The 22,604-nt window shown below is 43.3% G+C and overlaps 1 protein-coding gene and 2 pseudogenes across 1 annotated transcript; 2 read left to right on the top strand and 1 right to left on the bottom strand.

The window, feature by feature from the left end:
- Positions 1–2,196: 2,196 nt before the first annotated feature.
- LDHA (lactate dehydrogenase A) lies at positions 2,197–11,040 on the bottom strand. Its single transcript, XM_039865326.1, has 8 exons — positions 10,889–11,040; positions 8,650–8,799; positions 7,018–7,135; positions 5,820–5,993; positions 5,206–5,379; positions 4,945–5,062; positions 3,717–3,840; positions 2,197–2,923 (listed from the first exon to the last, which is right to left on the bottom strand). Exons 2-8 carry the CDS (start codon positions 8,773–8,775, stop codon positions 2,759–2,761), a joined length of 999 nt encoding a protein of 332 aa, XP_039721260.1. The 5' UTR covers positions 8,776–8,799; positions 10,889–11,040; the 3' UTR covers positions 2,197–2,758.
- Positions 3,363–3,481, top strand: LOC120609488 (uncharacterized; annotated as a pseudogene).
- Positions 11,041–20,269: 9,229 nt separating the features above from the next.
- Positions 20,270–20,387, top strand: LOC120609637 (uncharacterized; annotated as a pseudogene).
- The last annotated feature ends 2,217 nt before the right edge of the window (positions 20,388–22,604 follow it).

The following is a 22,604-nucleotide window of genomic DNA, read 5'->3' as shown; positions in this document are numbered from 1 at the left end:
GATATAAGAACATTGATTGGTTGGCAAGCTATGAGAAAACTGATGTTAGCTGGAGAGTCCTTGCAGGGGGAGGGAATCCTGTCAGGAACGAACTAGTTCAAGCAGGAAATAGCCAGGCAGGGGTCAGGCTGCCACACTACCAGCCCCAAGCAAGAGGTTCCTACAGTAGTCAGGAGTGGCAGCTGCTGTTGGTCCTGTACTACCATTTACTGTGTGCTTCCTTCCACAACTCCCTGCCCTCGTACCTCATTTACCATGGGACTGACAGGGAGATAGTGCAGGCCTGGATAACCTCCAAACTCAAGCTCTATACCTGCCTCATGCCCTGGTGGCCAAAGGAGGTATCATCTTGGTAGTGACCAAACTCCCGCTCTAAGAGGCTCTTCATGGGTACCTGCCCCAGGAACAGGGGAATTGGTGGGCGCTTGATGTCCTCCCTGTCTGAGTGGGTTCTCGGGGTGGCTGTGATCCAAGCTAACTTATCATTTTGCTTTATTGTAGCTTTGTACAAACAGAAGAACCAAGATTTGTCTTACATAGTCCAATATCTACCAAAGTATGGTAGGCACTCAGCAAAGAATTTGAAAGAATATCACTTTGAAGTCCTGATAGTTTTCTTTTGGTAAGATGGGCTTTAGTGGAAAAAGAAATATGCACACAGAGACATAGGCCTATCCATCTATATCTATCTATATAGAAGGAGGACCATGTTCTGAACATCCCATTTGCTTCCCCCACTAACTTGCAACTTGTGAGGTAAGGCTTAATCTACTTCCTAAGGTATTAAGATTAAATGAGATCAGATTCCATTAAAAAGACTCAGGGCTCCTTGCAGAATTGGCCTATTCCTTGCCTGGGACAGAAAGATACATACGTTAACCTGGAACGCTTACTGTGCCAGAAAGCAAGAATGCTTTACAAGATTAAATCTGAAAATTCATAAAAGATTAGTTTAATGAAGCTCTTAAGCATTATTTTTCAGTCATATTAGTGTTGACTAATTTATTATATCAAGCAATGTATAACTAATAAATGTAAATATATTTTTCAAAAAAAGACTGAAGGTGCCTCAGCTTAAGGCTGTAGGAATAAGTACACATTTATTGGGTAATTAAAAAGTCCTAAGATTAAATAGTGGTAATAGTGCACAACTATGTGAATCTGCAGAACTGTACACTTTCTTTATGGTATATTATATCTTAAAGTTGTTTTTTAAGCTTATAGGAGAGCAATCCTATAATAGTTGTCAAGACTACATGGGTCAGTCTCGTTTTTATATTCAAGACATTTTTTTAAAAAGTGTAATCCTTTCTCTTATCTAGCTCTCAGGAAGAAAACTTTGGGAAAATATCCTGGAGAAACGTCAATGAAGTTCTAGTTAACCTCTAAAAGCAGTTTTTAGGCCTGTATAAGGATCATAGTTATAGAAATATCGAGGGAGATCTATAGAAAATTTTTGAGTAATCCTCCGCCAGGACTATTTTAAAATTATTAAGTAAAGCAGCCCCCCCTTATCCGTGGTTTTACTTTCCATCGTTTCAGTTACCCTGGAGTATGAAAATATTAAGTGGAAATTTCCAGAAATGATTCACAAGTTTTAAATTGCACTGTTGAATAGCCTGATGAAATCTTATACCATCCTGCTCCATCCCACCCAGGGCCCTGAAATCATCCCTTTGTCCAGCTTATCCATGCTGTATACACTACTCACCTGTTAGTCACTTAGCCACCTCATTTATCAAATCGACTATTGATACTGCAGTGCTTGTGTTCAAGTAACCCTATTTTACTTAATAGTGCCACATTCACATAATTCTTAGTGTTATAAAAATCTGTGTCCCCTATAGTGGCAAAGTACCACTGCTTGTTCAGTTGGCAAATATTTTTTACATTTGTGTACACAGTGTTATCTACACCAGTTGTAGGGTACCAATTATAATTAGCACTATTAGTTATATAATACCTGGGGGCTTAGTGCATTAAAATAAATTATAATGAAAATATCAAAAATGACCTAGCCATCTAGTCATACCCTTAACTAATATATTAATTCACATTAAACTAAAGTCTAATTAGTAAATAGTACCCTTTAAAAATCATTGCAGAGTTGTTCAAGAATAACCTAATGGCTCCCAATAATGCAATGAATAGCAGCTTTATGACTTTCTATCTTAATATAACAAACTTACAGAGTAGTCACTGTTCAATGTTTATTTATTTGATGTTTTAGTTGGTATGACACTTGGATATTTGGCTGCATTATTTATATGCACTTTTCTTTTTACAATATATACCAATGTACTCTACTCTGATACATACAGTACACAAAATAAGATCCTTTAGAACAGTAATGCACAAGACATGCAATGTTGGATTTACACACTGGATCCCAGGATGTGATTGACTGGAGGAAAAAAAGCTGGGCTAAGCATGAAGGGTAAAGAACCAGAAGTTATACAGTAAACGTATCTACTTTGAAGGGCACCTGTAGCTTGTGCAACACTGCCTTTGAGGAGGTGAAACTATTTCAAAGTAACCAGCTTAGGACTACACAAGATAAATACCATTCGGCATCAGGATATAGCTGCAGGGTTTTATGAACCATTCCTATTTCTAACTTTAGGAAATTAAAGTTTTTCCTAGGCTGTCTTAATATTACTGCCTTAGTCATAGATCAGATAAAAAGGATAATATGCATAACCTCCAACTAAAATCCTGTTGTATCCTAGACAGTGAAATGGTATGACATTAGAAGACTTTAAAACTGCAGCTCTTTTTGGATCCCCCAAAGTGTATCTGCACTCTTCTTCAAACGGGCCTCTTCCTCTGGTGTCAGAGTCACCTTCACAACGTCTGAGATCCCATTCTGTCCCAAGATGCAAGGAACACTAAGGAAGACATCGTCTTTTATTCCATAGAGACCCTGAAGACAAAATGAAAAGTATTTTGTTTTGTCTGTACATTCTGGGGTCTCTTAAGACTTTGTTCTCTATAATTATGACTTATTTAATACAGCCTGATAAGTAGAAATTCTTTTCTATATTTTTAGTTGAGAGGTAATGAACAGCGTAAAATAAAGTCACTAAAATAGCAGCAAGATTTCCATTCTAAAAGAAAATCTAAAGTATTGCCATTATCCATAGTACTTTCCAATTTTTAGTGTATTAACACTTCAATAACTCTAATTGGAATGTGATTTGTTTTTCCCAAAGGAAAAAAATCTGTTTCTTTTTTATTTTCCAACCGACTCAACATAATTGAATAGTTTTTTAGTCAATAATTGTCAAGTATCTATGTGCTGAACACAGTGCTAGTGGACATTAATCCTAAACTCAATCATGTCTTTTCAAAAGACAAAAGTTGTCTATGGTCATGCCACCCTGAACAAGCCAGATCCCATCTGATCTTGGAAGCTAAGCAGGGTGGGGCCTGGTTAGTACTTGGATGGGAGAACACCTAGGAAGACCAGGTGCTATAGGTAAAAAAAATAAAAAAATAAGAGATTGTAAACTGACAAAGTCCTTGTAATCTGTTAAGTCAACCAAGGGTTGCCTCTCCTAAAAAAAAAAAGTTGCAGGTACCTTAATTTACATCTTAAATTAATGACCAAGAACTTAATCTGCTTTCTCAGAAATATTTTTAAAAAACAGGAAATTAAAAATAAAATAAAAGGAAATAATGCCCTTCAAGTACAACATATCACTACACAGACCTACCTTAATCATGGTGGAAATTGGATGCACCCGCCTAAGATTTTTCATTATACTTTCTGCCAAATCTGCCACAGACAGTCCAATGGCCCAGGATGTGTAGCCTTTCAGTTTGATTACCTCATAAGCACTACAGGGTAGGGAAGGGACAGGAAAAAATAGGGTGGGAAAAACAAAGAAAAACAAGCTTTCACTGAACATATCCTTTATAGTAAATAATGCCACAAAGTTGCATTATACACTTAAGAGTAACCCCTGCCATGTATACCAAGATATTATGTATAGGGATATTCACAACAGAGTATTGTCAGTAATAGCAAAAACCTGGCAACGAGCCCAAAGTTCTCCAAAAGAAGAATAAACTATGGTATACTCATACAGAATATTACACATAGCTGCCAAAACAACTATAGTGACGTGCAACAAAATGCACGATTCTTAAAAACGTAAAATTGAATTTTAAAAAGTGAATCCAAGATTACACATAGCATGCTTGACTCAGGATTATCTCAAGTCTGTGTGTGTAGAGGGATGAGTAGAAGGAGCACAGAATTCACACATTTCCAAATACCAGGTGACTAGTAATTCTGACCCAACAAACATTAGTTGACAGTTACTGTCAATGTTTCTTGAGTTGGCTGGTGGGTTCACAGGTTTTATTAAACAAATACAAATAAGAGGGCCTTGCCTAGACCAATTATGATTCATTATTCAATTCAACAGACCTGAGGTCAGCACATGACCACACAATTTATAGTAAGGAAATAATGCCACTAAGTTGAAAGCTTATTTCAACAATTTCTAAGTTAATAAGTATCTACATTTTTAGTACCATTATGAATCTAGACATTACTTAATTTTATAATCATCTGAACAAGAAGCTGTGTTCCTAGTTATAAAAACTATAATAGGAACTTGAATTTAAATTTTCTTATTCCTAATTGAATCAATCATATATGCTATTGAAGACTGAAACTCAAATATGGTAGACTTAATCAAACTTGTTTTATCTTAATAGTTTACAATACAGGCTTCTAAACTGAGATTTATGGCAAAAGACTGTAGCATTAAAAGTCTTTAATTTTTAATATCTTTACATCTGTTTATGACTTAACAAACCTTTAGAAAACAAGTTTTCTAACAAAAGTCCTCAAATGCAAATGCTATGTTTTTAGTCTTTTAAATAAAAAATTAATTTTAATCTTTCATGTTACCGAACTATGAGACATATTACCTGGCAACCACCTGTTTGTGAACTTCTTTCCACTGTTCCTTATCTGTATCAGTGCCCAAATCAGGGTGCAGATTCTTCAGGGAGACACCAGCAACATTCACTCCACTCCAGACAGGCACTAAAAGAAACAGCACAGAATACATTTATTTCCATGCACCAGCCACTCTACCCTGATGAATGGCCATCTCATTGAGGTTGATCTAGTAAAATTGTCAATTTTTTACGCGATTTTTTTGAAAACAAAAAAGAAGTTATGCTTACCACTCGAGTCTCCATGCTCCCCAAGGACCCACCCATGACAGCTTAATGGGTGAACCCCCAGCCTTTCTCCCATGAGATAACGGAACCGGGCTGAATCCAGATTGCAACCACTTCCAATAACACGGTTTTTAGGAAAGCCGCTTATCTTCCAAGCCACATAGGTCAAGATATCCACTATGAAGAAAACATTTAGGCAAAGATATTAGGTGAATCATTAGATAATAGCTACTTGAGATACATGGCTCTGTATGGATCTTGATAATGATCATAACCAATGTTTTTAATATTTTTAAACCTCTATACTATGTATAATATGGCAAAACGTTTAGTATCCGGGAAGAGTAGTTTAATGAAAATGTACTGTTTCAATCGAGAATAACAAATTATCCATAAATATCCCTTTTCCAAGATCTGCTTGCAAAAATAACTAATTTTAAAGTTCCAACTACATTAAGAGCCATTGTATTCCTTTTAATGTTTTAAACTTAACTATTTTATAAAAACACAAATCCACTCTCAGGAGAAAAATGAAAAATGAGAATATGTGTATACAGAATAATTATACTATCAGGTTTACTCTAGCACATCTATTTTTATGGAATTAAAAATCTCACCTGGATTGGAAACTATAAGCAATTTGCAGTTGGGGCTGTATTTTACAACATTAGGAATGATGAATTTAAAGATGTTCACATTACGCTGGACCAAATTAAGACGGCTTTCTCCCTCTTGTTGACGTGCCCCAGCTGTGATAATAACCAGCTTGGAATTTGCAGTCACGTTATAGTCTAGACAAAGGGAATAATCAGATTAAGACCTTTAAGAGAACTTCATTACCTAGCCAGCAAAAATTTGTTCCATAAACTTTTTTTATGGACAGTTTTATGTAATTGTGTATGTGGCAAAAAAATGTCCCTAACAGCCCCCAGACTCCTTTAGTTTTTGGAGTTTTATTGCTGTGGCCACTTACACGGAGAAGTACATCAACGTTTTCCTTGTAGTCTGGTTTTAGTCACATTGTGACTTTATGTAACTATAGTTGAGAGAAGCTGGAAGGAATCAAACTTACTTGACTCTTATTTCAAATAAGATAATTGCCAAGTTTTTTTGCCACTTGAGCTCAATGCTCATGCTGTTCTATACCCCTATTTCTACTAACTACTTAACTGTGGTCATATCAGCCAAGGGACAGGCTGCTATCACGCCCTCCCCATTTTTTTTTTTTTTAAAGCAGAGGCATCTTTGTATCTATCAAGTACATCTTATTTCTAGATAGCCTATGACACAGGGTAGTTAATCCAAGGATGAAGATAACAGGGTAGTTAATCCAAGGATGAAGATAATGAAGGAAGTCACCTATCAGATACATGGTCAATGACTTTTCAAGTGTCAAAACAGACACGATTCGGGACCCCACTCAGGTTTCCTGGCTGGCACTCATAAAAAATGTCAAACCAAGAATATCCACTCAACAAGCTCAATAAACCTATTCTCAATCTTAGGAGTGTGTGAAAATAAGTAGGAAAAGTAAGTACATTTAATTTCAATATTTAAAGCACTGTGGTTAAAAATGGACCTATGGAGCTTTACTAATTATATTCTAACTCAGATGCTTTCCACATCATGGACAAATTAGATATCCATTTAAAACCACTTATAAAAAATTGAAACTTTGATATCAAGATATACCAATGCAAAATTGTTCAAAGGCTCTCTTATCCTGTATAAGAAAGAAATCTTTGAAGACCTAGGATTCTGAGCCTAATAAAGAATTAAGTCCATCATGGACTACAAAATAAACTTGAAATCAACCTTTGCCAGAGACAATTTTTGGTGTTCTAAGGAAAAGGCTGCCATGTTGAAGATCCATCATTTCTCCTTTCAGTTTGTCTTCTATGACATCAACAAGAGCAAGTTCATCTGCCAAGTCCTAAAAGATATAAAATTTTCAGTTAAATCAAAATTGCTTCCAAAGGTGACATCTCAAAAAATAAAAACATTTTTCATCTCCCAAAAAAAAAAATCAAAAAATTACTACTTCCAAATTTTTAGAAGGGCATGCAAAATTTCCATGTTTCTGGTAAAGGAGCAGGCCCCATTTAAAAACTGATTCAAGATGATTCAAACATAGGAAGAAATACTGACCCTCTCTCCAATCCTCTTTGCTCACTGGAGCAACCTCTGCAGGATCCCCACCACCAAGTGGAAACAGAACGCTAGATGGGCAATGGCTAGAATAATGTCCAATTAAGATCAGGTTACTCTTTCAAACTTAGTTCTACATACTGATTTTAGGTTGTCATTCATTAAATTAGTGCTATTGACCAGTACTAAGACTTGGAACTAAAAAGTGATACTCTGAATCATTTCCTGGTTCTGTTTTCTGTTTATTAACCAACTCTAATGATTTCACATAAAGATTTGTGCATTTCAAAATACTGGTGAAAAATATCCTTTCAGTTGAACCTATAATAGTTCCTAGGTGCATCTCAGACCAGGAGCACCAAAAATAGTTTTAATATAAATGGGATGTGGACTGTCATAACCAAAAAGGTTACACTAGCTGAGGCTGCAGATCTACCCCCAAATCATCTACAGTATGAGTGCTCTGGCAGTTACTCTTACTCATTCCTGAATTAGAGGACATCACAGAAGACCATAGGTGGTGTGGGAAAAACAGATAGCATCAACTTATGATTCAGTGGAGGAAGAAATAAGAGTTTATATATTTTATTGCCTCTCTTAAGAACACATATAGAGCAACCTGTGTTGCTCTGCAACCTCTGCATAACTCATTTCTGCTTTCAGCCCGTTCTCACTTGTCCTTTTTCTGTTCAGAACCCAGAATTCATCATTTCACTCTCTTATCAGGAACTCCCAATCTGAACTTAGAACATTATTTTAAGCTGCCCCAATCTCTTTTTCATATAAACCAGGCTTCACTACTGTAAAAAGCGTTCTTTATTCATTCACAAGTTCTCTCTTTCTAATTAAACATTAGCTCCATAATTGGTACCAAAATTGCTATTAAAGGAGAGGGGCAATGGCGAGTTACATGGAAGGAAGACTTAAGATTTCTCACATTCAGGGTGATTTTAATTTTATCACATGTATGTACCACTTCCAATTGAAAAATCACTTTAAAATAATTTTAGCTTGTTTAAAGGCATACACTCTTTCATTTGTTGGCAATTCATTCATGTTAATACAGCACAGTATATTTAAGGAACTAGGTTGCCAGCCTAATAACTTTGATTTTTTTAGTTCTGATGCCCTTTTGGTAATAGCATATTTCAAAGTTTGTTTCACATAAAGTTCTTTGAATGAGTGCATGAACCTCAATATTTGTATGTACAATATGATAATGCAATTATTGGGGAGCGAGTGGAGGGACGGGTAGGGTTAAGTCATCCTTAGCTTTCAGAGTGATGGGCTCTCACTTACCTTCATTAAGATACTGATGGCACAGGCCATGCCAACAGCACCAACTCCAACAACTGTAATCTTATTCTGGGGGCTTTGTTCTTCCTTAAGAAGATTCACAATCAGCTGATCCTTGAGAGATGCCATAGTGGACTTAGAACCAAAAGGAATCTATTTAGAGAAAAACATGCACTGTCATTGCATCCTCTTTAAAACTTACTAACCAAAAGCCGTTCTGAAAAAGCTATTTCACTTCTTTTTAGGGTACATGACACTAAAAAAATCACAAGGGATGACTTAAAAAGGGGAGGGGAAAACACCTAAATATAACCAAAGGAGAGTTGAAAGTCCTAATGCCAGGGTCTGGTCTAGTTACCTTGGTGTGAAGGACCTCACCTTAGCATGGAAAAATAATATTGACGTTTGGGTGTAAGTATAGCCTCCTGAAGGCGCACTCATCTTGCTTTATTAACCCTACGCAGGGCTGGCTTTCTCTCAAACAAGATTACTGTGAGCCTCTATTCCAGTCACAAGGCTCCTGACAAGCCCTTCAAGTAAGGACCAGAGTTACGTGGAGAAAGGGCCTTTCTAACCGCCTCGCCGCCAAAACCCAGACGCAATGGGGCGGGTCGTGAGCTCTGCTCATGCGCGCTCACTCATTTCCCCCCACCCCTGAAGGGGCGGAGAGCAGACCAACTGCTCGGTCCCCAGGAGCCTTTAGGTTTTACGCCGCCACGCTCAGACCCGGAAAAGTTAGCTTCCGCCTCCTCCCCCACCCATCCTCCCAAGGAATTTGAGCGCATGCGCACTTCACACCCGGTAGGGCAAGACGAGCGGTCTGGCGAACGCTGACTATTCAGAGGTAGGCAGGCATTGGCCCCACCCATGAGAGGAGCGGATTAGGAACTAACGTGCTCTTAGGGCCAAAGGGAGCGAGCCTGGACTTTAAAGTTAACTAGTGTTCGTGCTCCGAAACAGACGTGAACCACGCGGAGGCCCGGCTAGCAGCCTCCCAGGCCTGGTGCGTGGCCAGAGCCAGAATTTAAATCGCAATACCAGGGACTGTTAACTAACCAGGAGGAAGGAGCCTGGGGCGGCTTCTGCTGTGATCCTTGTAGCAACGCCTGGGTATGGGGAAATTTTGTCAGCACATAAGTGCAGAAATAGCTGCAGAGGCCTGAAGCCTCGAACCCTAACGTTGTTAGATACTTGGTGGAACCCTGTTTCCAGAGTCCGGGCCTTCGACTCTGCTAATCCAACTCTGCACTGCATTCACTGTATCTAGTGTCTTAACCCTGTCCCAAAGGGCAAAAATATCCGAGAGGACTTCCAGGCAGGCGGCCCAGAGCCACCAAGCTAGAATCGGGTCTCTCCTTACAAATCACTGCTATTTCTAGACAGCCTTTTAAGGTTTCTGCAGCCTAGCAGGGGGAAGGGAGTTCTTCCTGCAGTTCCTCCTGGCTTCACCAAATCCTAAGCCCTGGGCTCCAGCGTTCCCTCTAACGTGGAGCCACGGGTAGGAGAGGAGCCCTGCCGGAAGAGGGTCTACTCTGCCACCCACTCACTGTGAACCTGCAGATGCCCTAACCCTCTCTCAGCGTTGTTTCCTTATTTGTCAAAAGATCGTCTGAGATGCAGGAGGGCTGAGACACCCTGCTTCATCTTTGCATGCGCCGTAGCACAGTACCCTGTAAGATACATCAGTAGCTGCTTAATAAATGTAATTAGTGCAAAAAGAGCGCCCTATAATCTGCCGGCAGCGGCCGCTCCCATGGAGCCCCCTTCTCGAAAGTCCCACGGTTAAAATGCGACCCGGGAAGGTGGTGCTCAGCGGCTTTCCGGGTTCCAGGAACCCGCCCAGGGTGCTGAGGCTTTTTCGGCTTCATGGGCTCCGGGAACCGGACCTCGAGTTCTGCGCTGTTTGCCGAACTTCCAGCCCAGAAGTATGTCCTACCCTTCAGACCCGTCATCTCCTTGTCCTACATCCACTCGGGCTTTTAACCCCAGGTTACGTGCGGGCACCTCCTCGGTTCCGCTTCGCGGGACCAGACGCCACGGCGCCAACTTAAGAGCAAATATAGCGCGGCGGCTTCCGCGCGCAGGCCTGGCGTAGGCCACCACTCAGAGGTCGCCCGACTATGCCTCCGAGAAGCAGCACCTACACCACCAGGGAATAGTAACCCCTTGGCGTGCAGCGCCTGGCCAGAGAGGCCCGCTTGTCCGCCCCCACGGGCGCAGAGCGCGCCTGGCCCTACCGTACCGGGAGTGCACGGTGGGCGGGCGTCTGTGGCGCGCAGCGTTGGATCCGGGCTTGGCGGCAGCAGCTCCGAAAGTCGGAGCGCGGCACAGGAGGGGCCTTAAATAGATTCGTGAGGCTGACGTCAAGAGTGGGGGAGAGGGGCGGACGTGCGGGATCCCACGTGTGGGTCTGGCTAGGGGCGGGCTCCCAGCCGGGCGGAGCAGTGGAGAGTCCCAGGCGGCGCGCGCAGTCGGACGACCCACATCGGACCTATCCACGTGCACTGGGACGTCTAAGGGGCTGCCCAGTGCCAGACTACCTGCCGCCTCAAAAGCCTTGGCCGGAGCCAGCAGCCGGCGTCAAGCCGACCCTCAGTTTCCTCTTCCGTTAAATAGGAGGTTACCCTCAGGGAAGGCTTAATCTGAATCTTCACTATTTCCCAGTGCCCAGAACATCTGGCACGTAGTAGTCACTCGACAACTATTTGTTTTAAGAAAGAAAATGCGTAGCACAATGTCAGTCTGTACTTCTTACGTAAGTCGAGTGACCTCCAAAACTTGACGCTGCTTTCTCCCCTGCTGCTAAACCTGAATCCCACAACTCACACTAAGGCCTCAGCCTCTCTGCTCTGCTCTCCCTGCTGCCTTACCCCGCCCAGCACCTCGTGTCCCAGCCACACCCAAGAACTGGGAAGCAGGGGTGGGGGTGGGGGGTTCGTTTTTATAAACATGTTATTTTCACCTCCATTCCAAGCCTTTGCTCATATTGGTTCCTTTGCCTGGCCTGCCTTCCTCCTCCATCTCTTTAAACTATCACTCTCCTGGTACTCCCCCTAACTTTCCCACCCCATACACCCACAGAAGTGGCACCTCCCTCCTGCTGCTTCCACCTCACTGGTCTGTACAAACTTCAAACCCTCTTGCGTTAGGTGTGTGTGACTCTGCTCTTCTGACAGTGAGCCTCTCAAGGGCATGGATGAGTCTTACTTCCCTGCACCTGAGGCACCACCTTAGCGCCCAGCCGAGAAAGATCTATAATTGTGGCTTTGGTTTTGAAGAGAAAACTCTAACCTCAGCTCCAGAAAGCAGGGCGTCTCTCTAGTATGTCCTATTAGTCTGCTCATTATCTGGAAGGCCCAGAAACCCAGGCTCTCACCTCAGACACACACAGTTGGTGGGGCTAAAGGCCAGCCACAGGTTCCCCGGGGTTCCTAGGGGCAGGGCAGATTGCAACAGTGTCTGCTTCCCCAGTCTTTGCAACAGTGTCTTTATTCAGTTAAGGCTGGGCCCTTGCCTAACTAGGAAATATGACCACAGCCCACAGCCGCTGACAGGGGTAGGACAGAGTTATGAGAGTGGAAGTCATGCTAGGGAGACCTGTACCCACCCTCACCAAGAGGGCTGTGGAATGACCTCTGAAGATAGTCTAGGCAAAGAGTTGTGGTCCCCTAAATTAAGGCACCTAACAACACATCACTCCAAGCACAGCTTTCCTTTTCTTATGCAGAACAATAGCCTCTATTTAACTCTGCAAATATAAATAAAACAATTATAATTTACTGAATAACCCCTCTGTCAGGCAAGCTAGGCAACCCCCACATCATCTTCACTTTAATTCTTTGGAATTAAAATAATTATCCCCATTTTTCAGATAAGGAAACCGAAACCAAAGTTCAGAAAGATTAGTGACTTTGCCAAGGTCATACAGCTAATAAGTGATTTAAGATAGTAGTACTTTAACCCCGGGCTGATTTGACTCCAAAGTCTATGATTTTTTTCTCTATAGGAAGTTGTCCCTACCCTACTCCTTAAGCCCCACTCGCAGAGGTCAAAAAATTGTGTGGGGCGCTCAAGCCAGTCCCAGGCTCAGAAAGTTCAGTTTTCAGTGAGAGGCAGTGGGTGTCAGTGGGTGTCTCTGGCCTGTCTGTCTGAGCTGAGACATTGGTCTTCTGCCTTCCTCAGACTGGAACTTACAACATTGGTTGGTGCTCTTGTTTCTCAGGCTTTGGACTTGGACTGGAATTTATACCACCTGCTCTCCTGGGCCTCCAGGTTGCAGACAACAGCTTGTGGGACTTCTCAGCCTCCATAATCTCATGAGCCAATTCTTTATATTAAATTTAATTGTGTGTGCATAGACACACACATTTCTCTGAAGAATGCTAACTAATGCAGAACCCTGACTAATACAGTCCAAAAAAGAATGTCTATACTAAAGCCAGAACAGAGGGAGGAACCTGTGGGATGGGTCAGGAAAGAGAGTTTCAGAGGGCAATCTGACCAAGTGTTCTTTGGGAGTAGCCTCTTTAAAAGAGAAAAATCTCACAAAGAGGAGGTTTGACCAGGGGACAGGCTGGCCTCAGAGAATGGGTGCTGCATGTAATTCAAAATTTCAACACAAGAATGGGTGCTGCATGTAATTCAAAATTCAACACAAGATTTTCCTAAAATGGACCTACCGAAGAATGGTGTCCACCCAAAACACAGTACTGAGTCATTCCTCCATTCCCTAAATATTACACTCCTCAAGAACATTCAGTGGCTCCTCATTCAATGGTCCCAGAATAAAATCCAAATTTTTTGGAAAGGCACACCAGGTCCTCCATGATTCAGTGCCCACATCCCCTCTCTGGCCTTATCACCTATTTTCCTTCATGCTATCTATATGCCAGTCCCAAGGCTACATGCCACCTTCCCCAAATGTGGCATGCACATCCACCTAGTCAGTTCCTTCAACCTGAATGTTCTCCCCCTTGCCACCATCTCTGTCCACCCAAAACCCACATCTTCTCAGGTCATGCACTGTTCCTTGGGCTTCATTTTAAATTAATTCTTATTGCTATGCATCTCTTTCTAACACTAGACTGTAAGCCCCTTAATGGACAGAAGCTTTCTAATTCATCTCCATATCTGCAACATATACATTCATTTGTTTAATAAATGTACTTTAAATTACATGCATGCTATGTAAAGGGCACTGTGCTAGGTGCTAGGGATATGAAAACAAATAAGATATTAATAAGCCTTCAAAGACTTACCATTTAAAAGATCCCCCTCGATAGTTAAACTGCAAGATAGACTGTAACACTGTCACAAAAGAGGTAGAAAAATTGCTCTAGTTTTCAGAGGAGAGAGAAGTCCTTTGATTGGTAATACCAGATGAGGCTTCCTGGAAGAGGTAGCATCTGAGCTCAGCTTGGAAAATTACTTCAACTGGTGAAGATCCGGTGTTCAGAAAGCAGCAGAGAACACAGTATAAGTAAAATGTGTGGAGGCAGGAAATTCAAGACATGTCTGGTGAATCTTTAGCTTTAAATGCCAGACTAAGAAATATGAGGTTTTTGTTTTGTTTTGTTTTGTTGGTGGTCACTAGAAGTCACTGAGATTTTTGGAGAATGGGGAGAGATAGGGCGAAAGCAAGGTGGCTGAGAGGTTGTGGGAAAGGGGGTCACCTTATTTTTTAATAATGCACAACAAGAAGCTCAGAACATATACAACTCCAGTCAAATCTGCACAGAACGTACATTTCTCTGACACAACCTACACAACCCCACAGCCCCTCTGAACACTCACTGACAGCCTGACTTTTTCACCTTTTCCATGGTTGCGAAGCTGATGGTTTTCCTTAGTTGCAGGACCCAGGATGCAGATGGCCTCATTAGTCTCTGTCCCTGACCAGCCAGGGGCTGCTGTATATGTGCTAAAGCAAAGGTTCCTCTCTCTGGCAAGACAGCGAGCACTTCCCATGGAAGGTTGCTTCATGTCTCAACCTCATCCATCTCTCACATGATGGGAGTGGAAGCAGAAGACTCCACCCCAACTCCTTAATTTCTTCTGGGTGTCATCTCTACTTGTGCCCTGATGCCTTCCCCTAGTCATTCTCCTCCCATCCTCTAGGCTGAGCTCATACTCAGATGCTAGATGCTGCCTCTGTTTCCCCTTTTGTCTTAGACTGTCATTCCCTCCACCGTTTATTCCTCACATGGTCCCCTAACAAAATCCACCTCAGAAACTCTAGATTGCTTTTGTTATAAACTGAATGTTTATGTCTGCCACGCCCCCTCCTCCCCAAATTCATATGTTAAAAGCTAATCCCTGATGTGACAGTATTTAGAGGTGGGGCCATTAGGGGGTGATTAAGTCATGAGGATGGAGCTTTCATGAGTGGGGTTAGTGGCCTTATAAAAGAGGCCCCAGAGAGAGATCCCTCACCTCTTCTGCTATGTGAAGACACAGTGAAAAGATTACCATCTCTTAACTTGGACCCTCACCAGACATCTGCCGGCACCTTGGTCTTGGAGTTCTCAGCCTCCGGAACCGTGAGAAATAAGTTCCTGTTGTTTATAAACTGTCCAGTCTATGGTATTTTGTTATAGCAATCCAAAAGGACTGGGTACTCTTCCAGATACTTCCTACCTCAAGGAAGAGCTGTGCCCTTTTCTCTCCATTCTTCCCTGAAAGGGAGTCAGGCCTCAAGCTTTCCATCGCATTGATAGGTTCCAAGGCAAAGACTGCCACCAGAATATAAGTGGCTTCTAAACTGAGTGTGCCCCACATCAGTTCTTCAGAGAGAGTCCCAAGGTGTCTCCAAGCCAGACAATCCCCAGTGTAACAGAAAGTGTCCCTTATCTAGTCACAGCGGGGGACGACTATGGGAAGCTGTGGCAGCCTTTCCCTCTGACAGCTTGGGTGGCAAGGACAGTGATAGGCATGGCTTAGCAAAGATGAGTGAACAGGCTGGTGGAGAAGAGACACTGGCCTGAGGGTGGGGAAACCTAGGTTCTTGCTCCAGCTTTATCGTAGACCTCTGGGTAACATTGTGGCAGGCACATGCCTTCTGTAACCTTGGCATCCTTGACTGGAAACATGAGGGGCTCTGTTTTCCAGTTCTAACATCTAGGGAGGCTGAGTCAGTCAAGACTCCATACATACCTTTATTTTTACAATTGCTTAGGACTCAGAGGCAAAACTATTCCCAGTCCCCATTCTGGGAAGGGCTACTCCCAGAGTAGTAGAGGCAGAAAGTACAACAGGAAATTCATGCCCAGAATTCTCTTGTCCCACATATTAGTTCCAAACTGGGCCCAAAATTCCCAAGGCACTGGTGAGTGTTGAATTTGTTAATAAAAACAGCCTCACGGGGCTTTGAGAGCAGATTAGCGATAACAGAAACCCATTTCTCTCATTCCTGTGCAGATGGTTTTGAACCTTTAAACCTTACCAAATGGGGAATTACATTCCAAGCCCTAGGGCAAAAAAGAAGAATAACTTACAATAAAATTCCTAGAGGATAAAAGCAAGTGTAAGTATGAATACCTCCAGAGAAGTCTATTGGTAATTTCCCACTGGGTGTGGGAAAGGAATGGAGGTCTTAGTTGTGCAGCTGCTGACTGCAGGGCACCCCCACAGAAATGTGAGTCTGTGGATCTTGGTATTTTGTTTAAACTGCTGTACACAGCCACTCCTCACAAAGCAGGTTCTGCTGGAGAAGGAGGCTCTCTTCCTGCTCAGGGGAGCGTGGTCTCAAAGGGCAGCCCCACCTCATTTTTATAGGGTACCAGAAGGGGTTTGGGCTCCACGAGGGAGCCTGGGATTCTGTTAAGAGGAGCAAAGAAAAGGTCCCCAGCATGATGGGAGGGGATCTCAAGGTGTGATGGGACCAGTGCAGACATGGATGGAGAAGGCTCTCCCTGCCCTAAATAAAGCTCACTTGGTCCTTCATTTGTGCACAGCTTAGGGGGGCTTTCATATCTATTCTCTCAAGGCATTTTCTCCTCAACCAGGTGAGATAAGGAGAGCAGGAATTTTTACCTCGGTCTTACTGGTGAGACTACCAAGCCTTAAAAAGAGTAATTGCCTCAGGCCACATAGTCTGGGTGGATTTCAAACACCCAGACTAGTTTTCTTTCCCCTATATCACTCTGCCCCTCTGTCTTTCATGAGATACTTCACAGCCTGGAAAGCAGTTAGCCCTTTGCTCCCAGGATAACAAAGGGCAAATGTGATAGACATCTTCCAGCCTCCTCCCCCAGGGCTACAGGCAGTTCCGGGCAGCTCCCCACCCGCAGGGCTGCTTCAGAGCCTGATCCAATCAGCCTCCCTCTCCCTGGCACTGGCTCCGCTAGTCTTGCACAGCTCGTGTGTGTGCAGGGCCAAGCTCTGCCCTTTGTACAAACACACTTGCAGTGTCAGGCCCTCTCAAAGGACATTTTAACTTAGCTCATCCTCCAGTTTTAGCCACAGAAGGATGAAAGCGTAGGAGAGGCCCCACAGCCTTAGTCCTTCTTTATCCACTGAATCAGAGGGAGACCACCTGCCTGGGCTTTGCTTACACTGCTGCAAGGGCCTCTCAGCAACCCAGTCCACAGGACAAATGTTATTCTCAGCCCTTCCAACAGCCCTTGCCTAGGGTCGGCAGCTTGGCAGTGAGGACTGGGTTGCTGAGAAAGGAAGTGAAGTGCTCTTGATTACCTTGGTGTTTCAGAGGTGGTGACTAAGGGACTGGCACCTCCCAACTAGTCTAGCGCTTTCTCATCTGTGCCAGACACCTAGACCAGCCTGGGCTCTTTCCTGTGGATGTGGCTCTCATTTCCATTTCTGACTCCTGGGGTTTTTCCAGTGTATCAGAGCCTCTTCCAACAGCCCTTGTGTAGGGTTGGCAGCTTGGCAGTGAGGCCTCATTCTGCAGGAGGTCATAGCCCTGCCATTAAAGCTACAGGATTGGCAGGAGACCACCTTAGTGGAGTGCTGTTCTCATAGAGCTCCCGGCCTCAGCCTCCTCTCCAGCCCCTTCAGCAGCAGGCTCACGATGTCAACGACTCTCCCACCAAGCTCAGCTAGTTCTCAAGCAACCAAATTTCTCCTCCTCCTTTCCTAAGTGAGGCTGCCTATCAACCACAAATGGGCACAGGCTGTGAGGGCATCTCCATGGTAACTAGGGGCCACAGCTTCCTGCCTTAGGCAATGATCCAGAGCCAGCACTCTTGGCTGGGCTCCCTTGCAGACTCCAGAAAGGCTGCAGGCTCGTCAGACTCCACAGTCATCCCTGGAATTTAGGAACAGCCTAGGGAAGCAGCCAGCTGGGTTGCCCTGGAAGACTTTAGACCCCGCAGAAGTCCCTTGAAAAAAGTCCTGAAATGGAGCAGGCTGGGAAGGGCCTTCCTATGAAGCCCACCCACTCCCTCCCACATGGAATTGATTATAGGGGCAGGTTGTGGGGCTCCAGTGTTAAACTCTCCTCAGGGCAATGGGTGAAAGTTGAAAATTCTAGTGTGTTGGCTTTAGACTTTGCTCTCCCTGGTGGAGGAGAGGTGGTGGTGGTGAAGGAACTAGATTGCAATGTGTTGTGCAACAATCTCAGTTCCTTGCCACCCCCAACCCCATAAAATGGCCCCTGGGGCATTTGAGCTGGAGGGCTCTCAGTTGGGTGGGGTGTGTGTGGGGGTACTTATCAATGTGGAGTCAAAGACTCCAGAGCGACATTGTGGACAGGCCTGCTTCCTTGTGGGTTCTCCTGAGGGAAGCAGGGGGCTGGCAGGTCACTTCGGGACTGGAGGTGGAGCTGCCCTCACTGCCACAATCTCAAGAACTGGGAAGATCTCTTCAGATTGATTTTGTTTCCTGGAGAAAAACAAATCAGAATGCAAAGTGGAACTGCCTGGTTCCTCCCACTCCTCTTCTCAGCTTTCCAACAGCACTTGGCGGCAGAGGGCTGGAGTAAGCCTAAAATTTCATTGTAAAAATATCGTACCAGGAGAGGATTCTCAGCCTTCCCTGTTCCCCAGGGTATTCCTTTTCCTGTTCAACTTCTTTCCCCAAACTTTGTTGGAAGTTCAGTCTTTGCTCAACTTTGTTCGTTGGGCCTTTGTGATATAAAATCAGGAATGCCTACTGGGGAAGATTATTTTGGACGGTAAGTGGTGGGTCTGCAGACTGTCAATCTACGTAATAAAAAGGCAGAAAAACCATTTCAAAGTAATTTGGAAGGCAGTGGGGGTGGGAGATTTGAAAACTGATGGCTTTAACTTCTGTGGACTGATGAAAGTGGATTAGAGAGGAAAGGATTTTTGGTAAATGCTGCTGTGGACATTACTGTAATCTCCACTCTCACTTTGCCAAAGAGCAAGCTAAAGATTTGAGTTATGTTGAAATTAATTACTAGTGATTGCTGAAGGGTACTTCTTAGTCAGTGCTGAGAGACCAAATTTCGTGGGTCTAGACGTTGTGAGAATCTCGATAATAATCACTCCCATGTTTATTAACTATTAATATATACCCAGCACCCCTACTAAACCCTTTACATGTATTATCCAATTTAATTCTCACAACTACCCTATGGTTATCGCCATTTTACAGAAACAGGAACTGAGTCTTAGGGAGGTAAAGGCAGTTGCTCAAAGTCACACAGCCAGAAGTGCTGTAACCAGGCTTCATAAAATCCAGGTGGCATTTGGGTAGGCTCTCTGCTTAGAGACCAGGAGCATCTGCTGTACCTAATAGCAGGGATAAAAAGAAATTCCTTTCAGTAGATTCTCCAGGTTAATTGCTAGGCCTTGCTGAAGAGGGCTCTCTGCCAGAGCTGCAAGCTCTCTCTGAGCTAACGAAGCAGAAAATCAATAAGGTTTACATGAGGCATCTAGCATGGGGGCTGCTCCCTCACTGATCTGAGCAGCAGGAATGTGCCTGAGGCCCAAGTGACCATCTGGGCAGCTCCTGCCAGTCTGTTTCTGTGCTACTTTGTTAAATCCTGGGGGCACAGAGGGGTGGGGAATACAAAGCTGGGAGTGCCTCCCTCTGAAGAGGTCCTATCTTTCCATCCGTCTGTCCAGGCCTTTTAGAATACTGACATCCCCCTCCAGTCTCTGCCACTTGGAGAGATGCTCTTCACATCTAAGGGACAAGGAGGGTCAAGGAGCAGGTATCCCTCTACGTTGCGCCAAACTTATTGTTCATAGGAAGAAAGTTTCAGTGGGAACCTCAGGTTTGGGAGCCAGAGAAACTTGGGTTCCAATCCTGACTGCTCCTACTGCGTCTATGTTTGTGAGCAAGTCACTGTCTATGCCTTATGCACCTGTGAAATAGGAAAAATAACAGTACCCACCTAATAGGTTTAATGCAATGACTTGGCACAGGGGAATTGCTCCATAAATCATATTCCTAGCTCAGGAAATGAGCTGGGGAGAGAGGCAAATTTGTGGTCACTATTCTGACAGTTTATTTCATCTATTTCCGACTGTAATTGTGATGTAGGGAAGAGGTATGAGAACTATACAAATTGACTAAATATTACACCAGGTTGTATTCAGAGCCTACAATGTGATCAGCCCTATGGCCAAGACACCAGCAACCTACAAAACAAAGGAAGATTCCTGCTGAGATAACTAAAAACTATTTACCCATATGAGTCTACGGCCATGCCACCCTGAACAAGCCGATCCCGTCTGAGCTCGGAAGCTAAGCAGGGTTAGGCCTGGTTAGTACTTGGATGGGAGATCACCTAGGAAGACCGGGTGCTATAGGCGTAAAAAATAAAAAAAATTAGGGATTGTAAACTGACAAGGTCCTTGCAATCTGTGAGGTCAACCAAGGGTTGCCTTTAAAAAAAAAAAAAAAAAAAAATTTACCCATACTAGGAAAGAAAAACTGGAAAACAAAGTCTTTACTGTACACAAAATAAACCCAACCATTCATTCCCTCCGGCCAGACCACGGGAACCTACAGAACAAAGGCTGAGATTGCTGATACACTTTTGAGATTGCATACTGATATTGTTCACGCTGTATACCCACACCATCAAAGGAACATAGGGAAATAATCGTTAAACTGTAATTCATAGAAACTAAGAATCACATATAAACTAAATTCTTCAAATACTCGGAAGTCTCTCTCATTCTCCGTCTTTGAGAGGAGACGTCTCTGAAGTGTTATTCCTTCTCTAAAAACTCTGTCTCCGTGGCGTGCGCTTGGATTCTTTCTTGCGCACAGTCAAGGACCCTCTCTCAGGTGTAGAACTTGAGTCCCACTTGAGGAGGGTGCGGGGATTTACCTTGTTCTGCATCAATTGGTTTGCAGAATTCTTCTTGGCCTTGTACCCATGTCTAGCCTGACCACTTCCTCAGGTGAGGGCTATTCCAGAACCTATACATAATACCTGCCTTTCCCACTCTTTTTTTTTTTTTTAAATTAAGAAGAACATCTTATTACTTGGTACTACAGTCAGTCATTTACAGGGCTGGGCTGGCCAGGGGGACCCCACAGTTTCCTAGTTTTCTGTAGTGTCTCTAGTCTAGATGTAAAGCACAGGGGTGTTTCTGGCCACCCTAAATTGGCCACATTGCCTGGCCCGCTTCCATGTCTGGAGTGTACTTTCCCTTCTAATAAACTTTTTTTTTTTTTACTGTATTTTGGTGTCTTGCTCAATTCTTTGTTCAAGACATCAAGAATCTGGACAACGCACTGGGAGAGGATTCCCACTCTTTGGTAACAGTAGGACACACATGGCAGGCCAATTCTTGCTAGGCAACTCAGGAACAGTGGGACACGGGGTATTTAGCTAACAGGCCTCTGCCTGAAACTCTCCTATTTACTACACTTAATTCAAATTAGGTTAAGGCAAACATCCTAAGATCTCCTTTCTGAAGCAGGTTTTTCTATTGAATTTCTTGGGCAGGAAAGCAGGGAAGGTCAAAGGTTCTTAGTCTTTTGTTTCTTAGTAACCAGCTTCAATCAGTATCCCAAAAGGCAGCTTTGGGGTGGCAAAACTTTGGTCCCCTTCACTTACTTGGCTAGGCTGGAGCTGTGCCAGGGGCTGTTCTGAGACAGAGGAGCAGCCCACTTGTAAAAGCCAAGTGCCTTATATACTTTATAACCCTATCAGTCGAGTACTGCAAGAACCATTTTATAGATGAAGAAATAGAGACACAGATTAAGTAAATCGTTCAAGGTTGCACAGCTAGCAGTTGGGATTTGAACCCAAACAGCCTATGTCCTAGTCTGTGCTCTAACAGCTCTGCTATAGCATGTCTCTACTGCCGTTGAGGTTACAATCAATCCTGGGAAGACATATTGGAACATTTTTTCTCTATTCCTTTTATCTGTGGGTCTAAATGTTCTTGGGTGACAAGGATCTGATTGTACATGTAAAACTCCAAGGAATTTTTCTTTTCAGGCCAGGCATGTAGCCTGTTCTTATGGGTAACCAATTGCCAGAAATCGCACACTAATGAATAGGACCAATTCACAAAAATTTGCACAGGACCACAAATGGAGATGAGCCCCACTGTCAAGCTCTTTTTTAAAGGGCATGAATGTGCACACAGGTTTCCCTTTGCCAGGAAAATCTCAGGTTGTAGGTTATAAAAATAATTTTAAGTGCACAATAAGTGTCTGGAAGAAAATGAATGCACTGAGCATTACCCCGAGAGAGAGAGATTTGGGGGTAAGGGTATAGAAACATTTTCTATTTTATATACTTCAGCAGTACTCAAACTTAAAAAAATACTTTTATCAATGATCTTATATTTGTCATTCCCTTTGCACTGTTCTGTTGTTCACCAGACATTTGGCTACTAGAACCAGAAAGAAATACATTTCAGCCATAAAGGCCTTTGAATTCTAACACCTGGTGAACCTGAACTTGACATCTGATAGGAGGGCAAGTCCAGTGATGGGAGGATAAGTCTAGACATTTCTGTGATTATAACTAGCATTTAGTTGAATCTTGTTTTTAATCCCACCTG

This window comes from Pteropus medius, unplaced genomic scaffold (genome assembly GCF_902729225.1).
Source record: "Pteropus medius unplaced genomic scaffold, Ma_sr-lr_union100, whole genome shotgun sequence".
NCBI classification, from domain to species: Eukaryota; Metazoa; Chordata; class Mammalia; order Chiroptera; family Pteropodidae; genus Pteropus; species Pteropus medius.
This window is presented reverse-complemented; position numbering and strand designations above follow the sequence as displayed.

What these genes read in the sequence shown, in the direction of transcription:
- LDHA (XM_039865326.1), bottom strand. Translation starts at nt 8,775, where the DNA reads ATGGCATCTCTCAAGGATCAGCTGATTGTGAATCTTCTTAAGGAAGAA. An exon ending in AAAAATTGTCTCTGGCAAAG is followed by an intron (nt 5,994 to 7,017) that starts GTTGATTTCAAG and finishes CCCTTTGTCTAG; the next exon opens with ACTATAACGTGACTGCAAAT. An exon ending in GGAGCATGGAGACTCGAGTG is followed by an intron (nt 5,063 to 5,205) that starts GTAAGCATAACT and finishes TGTTTCTTTTAG; the next exon opens with TGCCTGTCTGGAGTGGAGTG.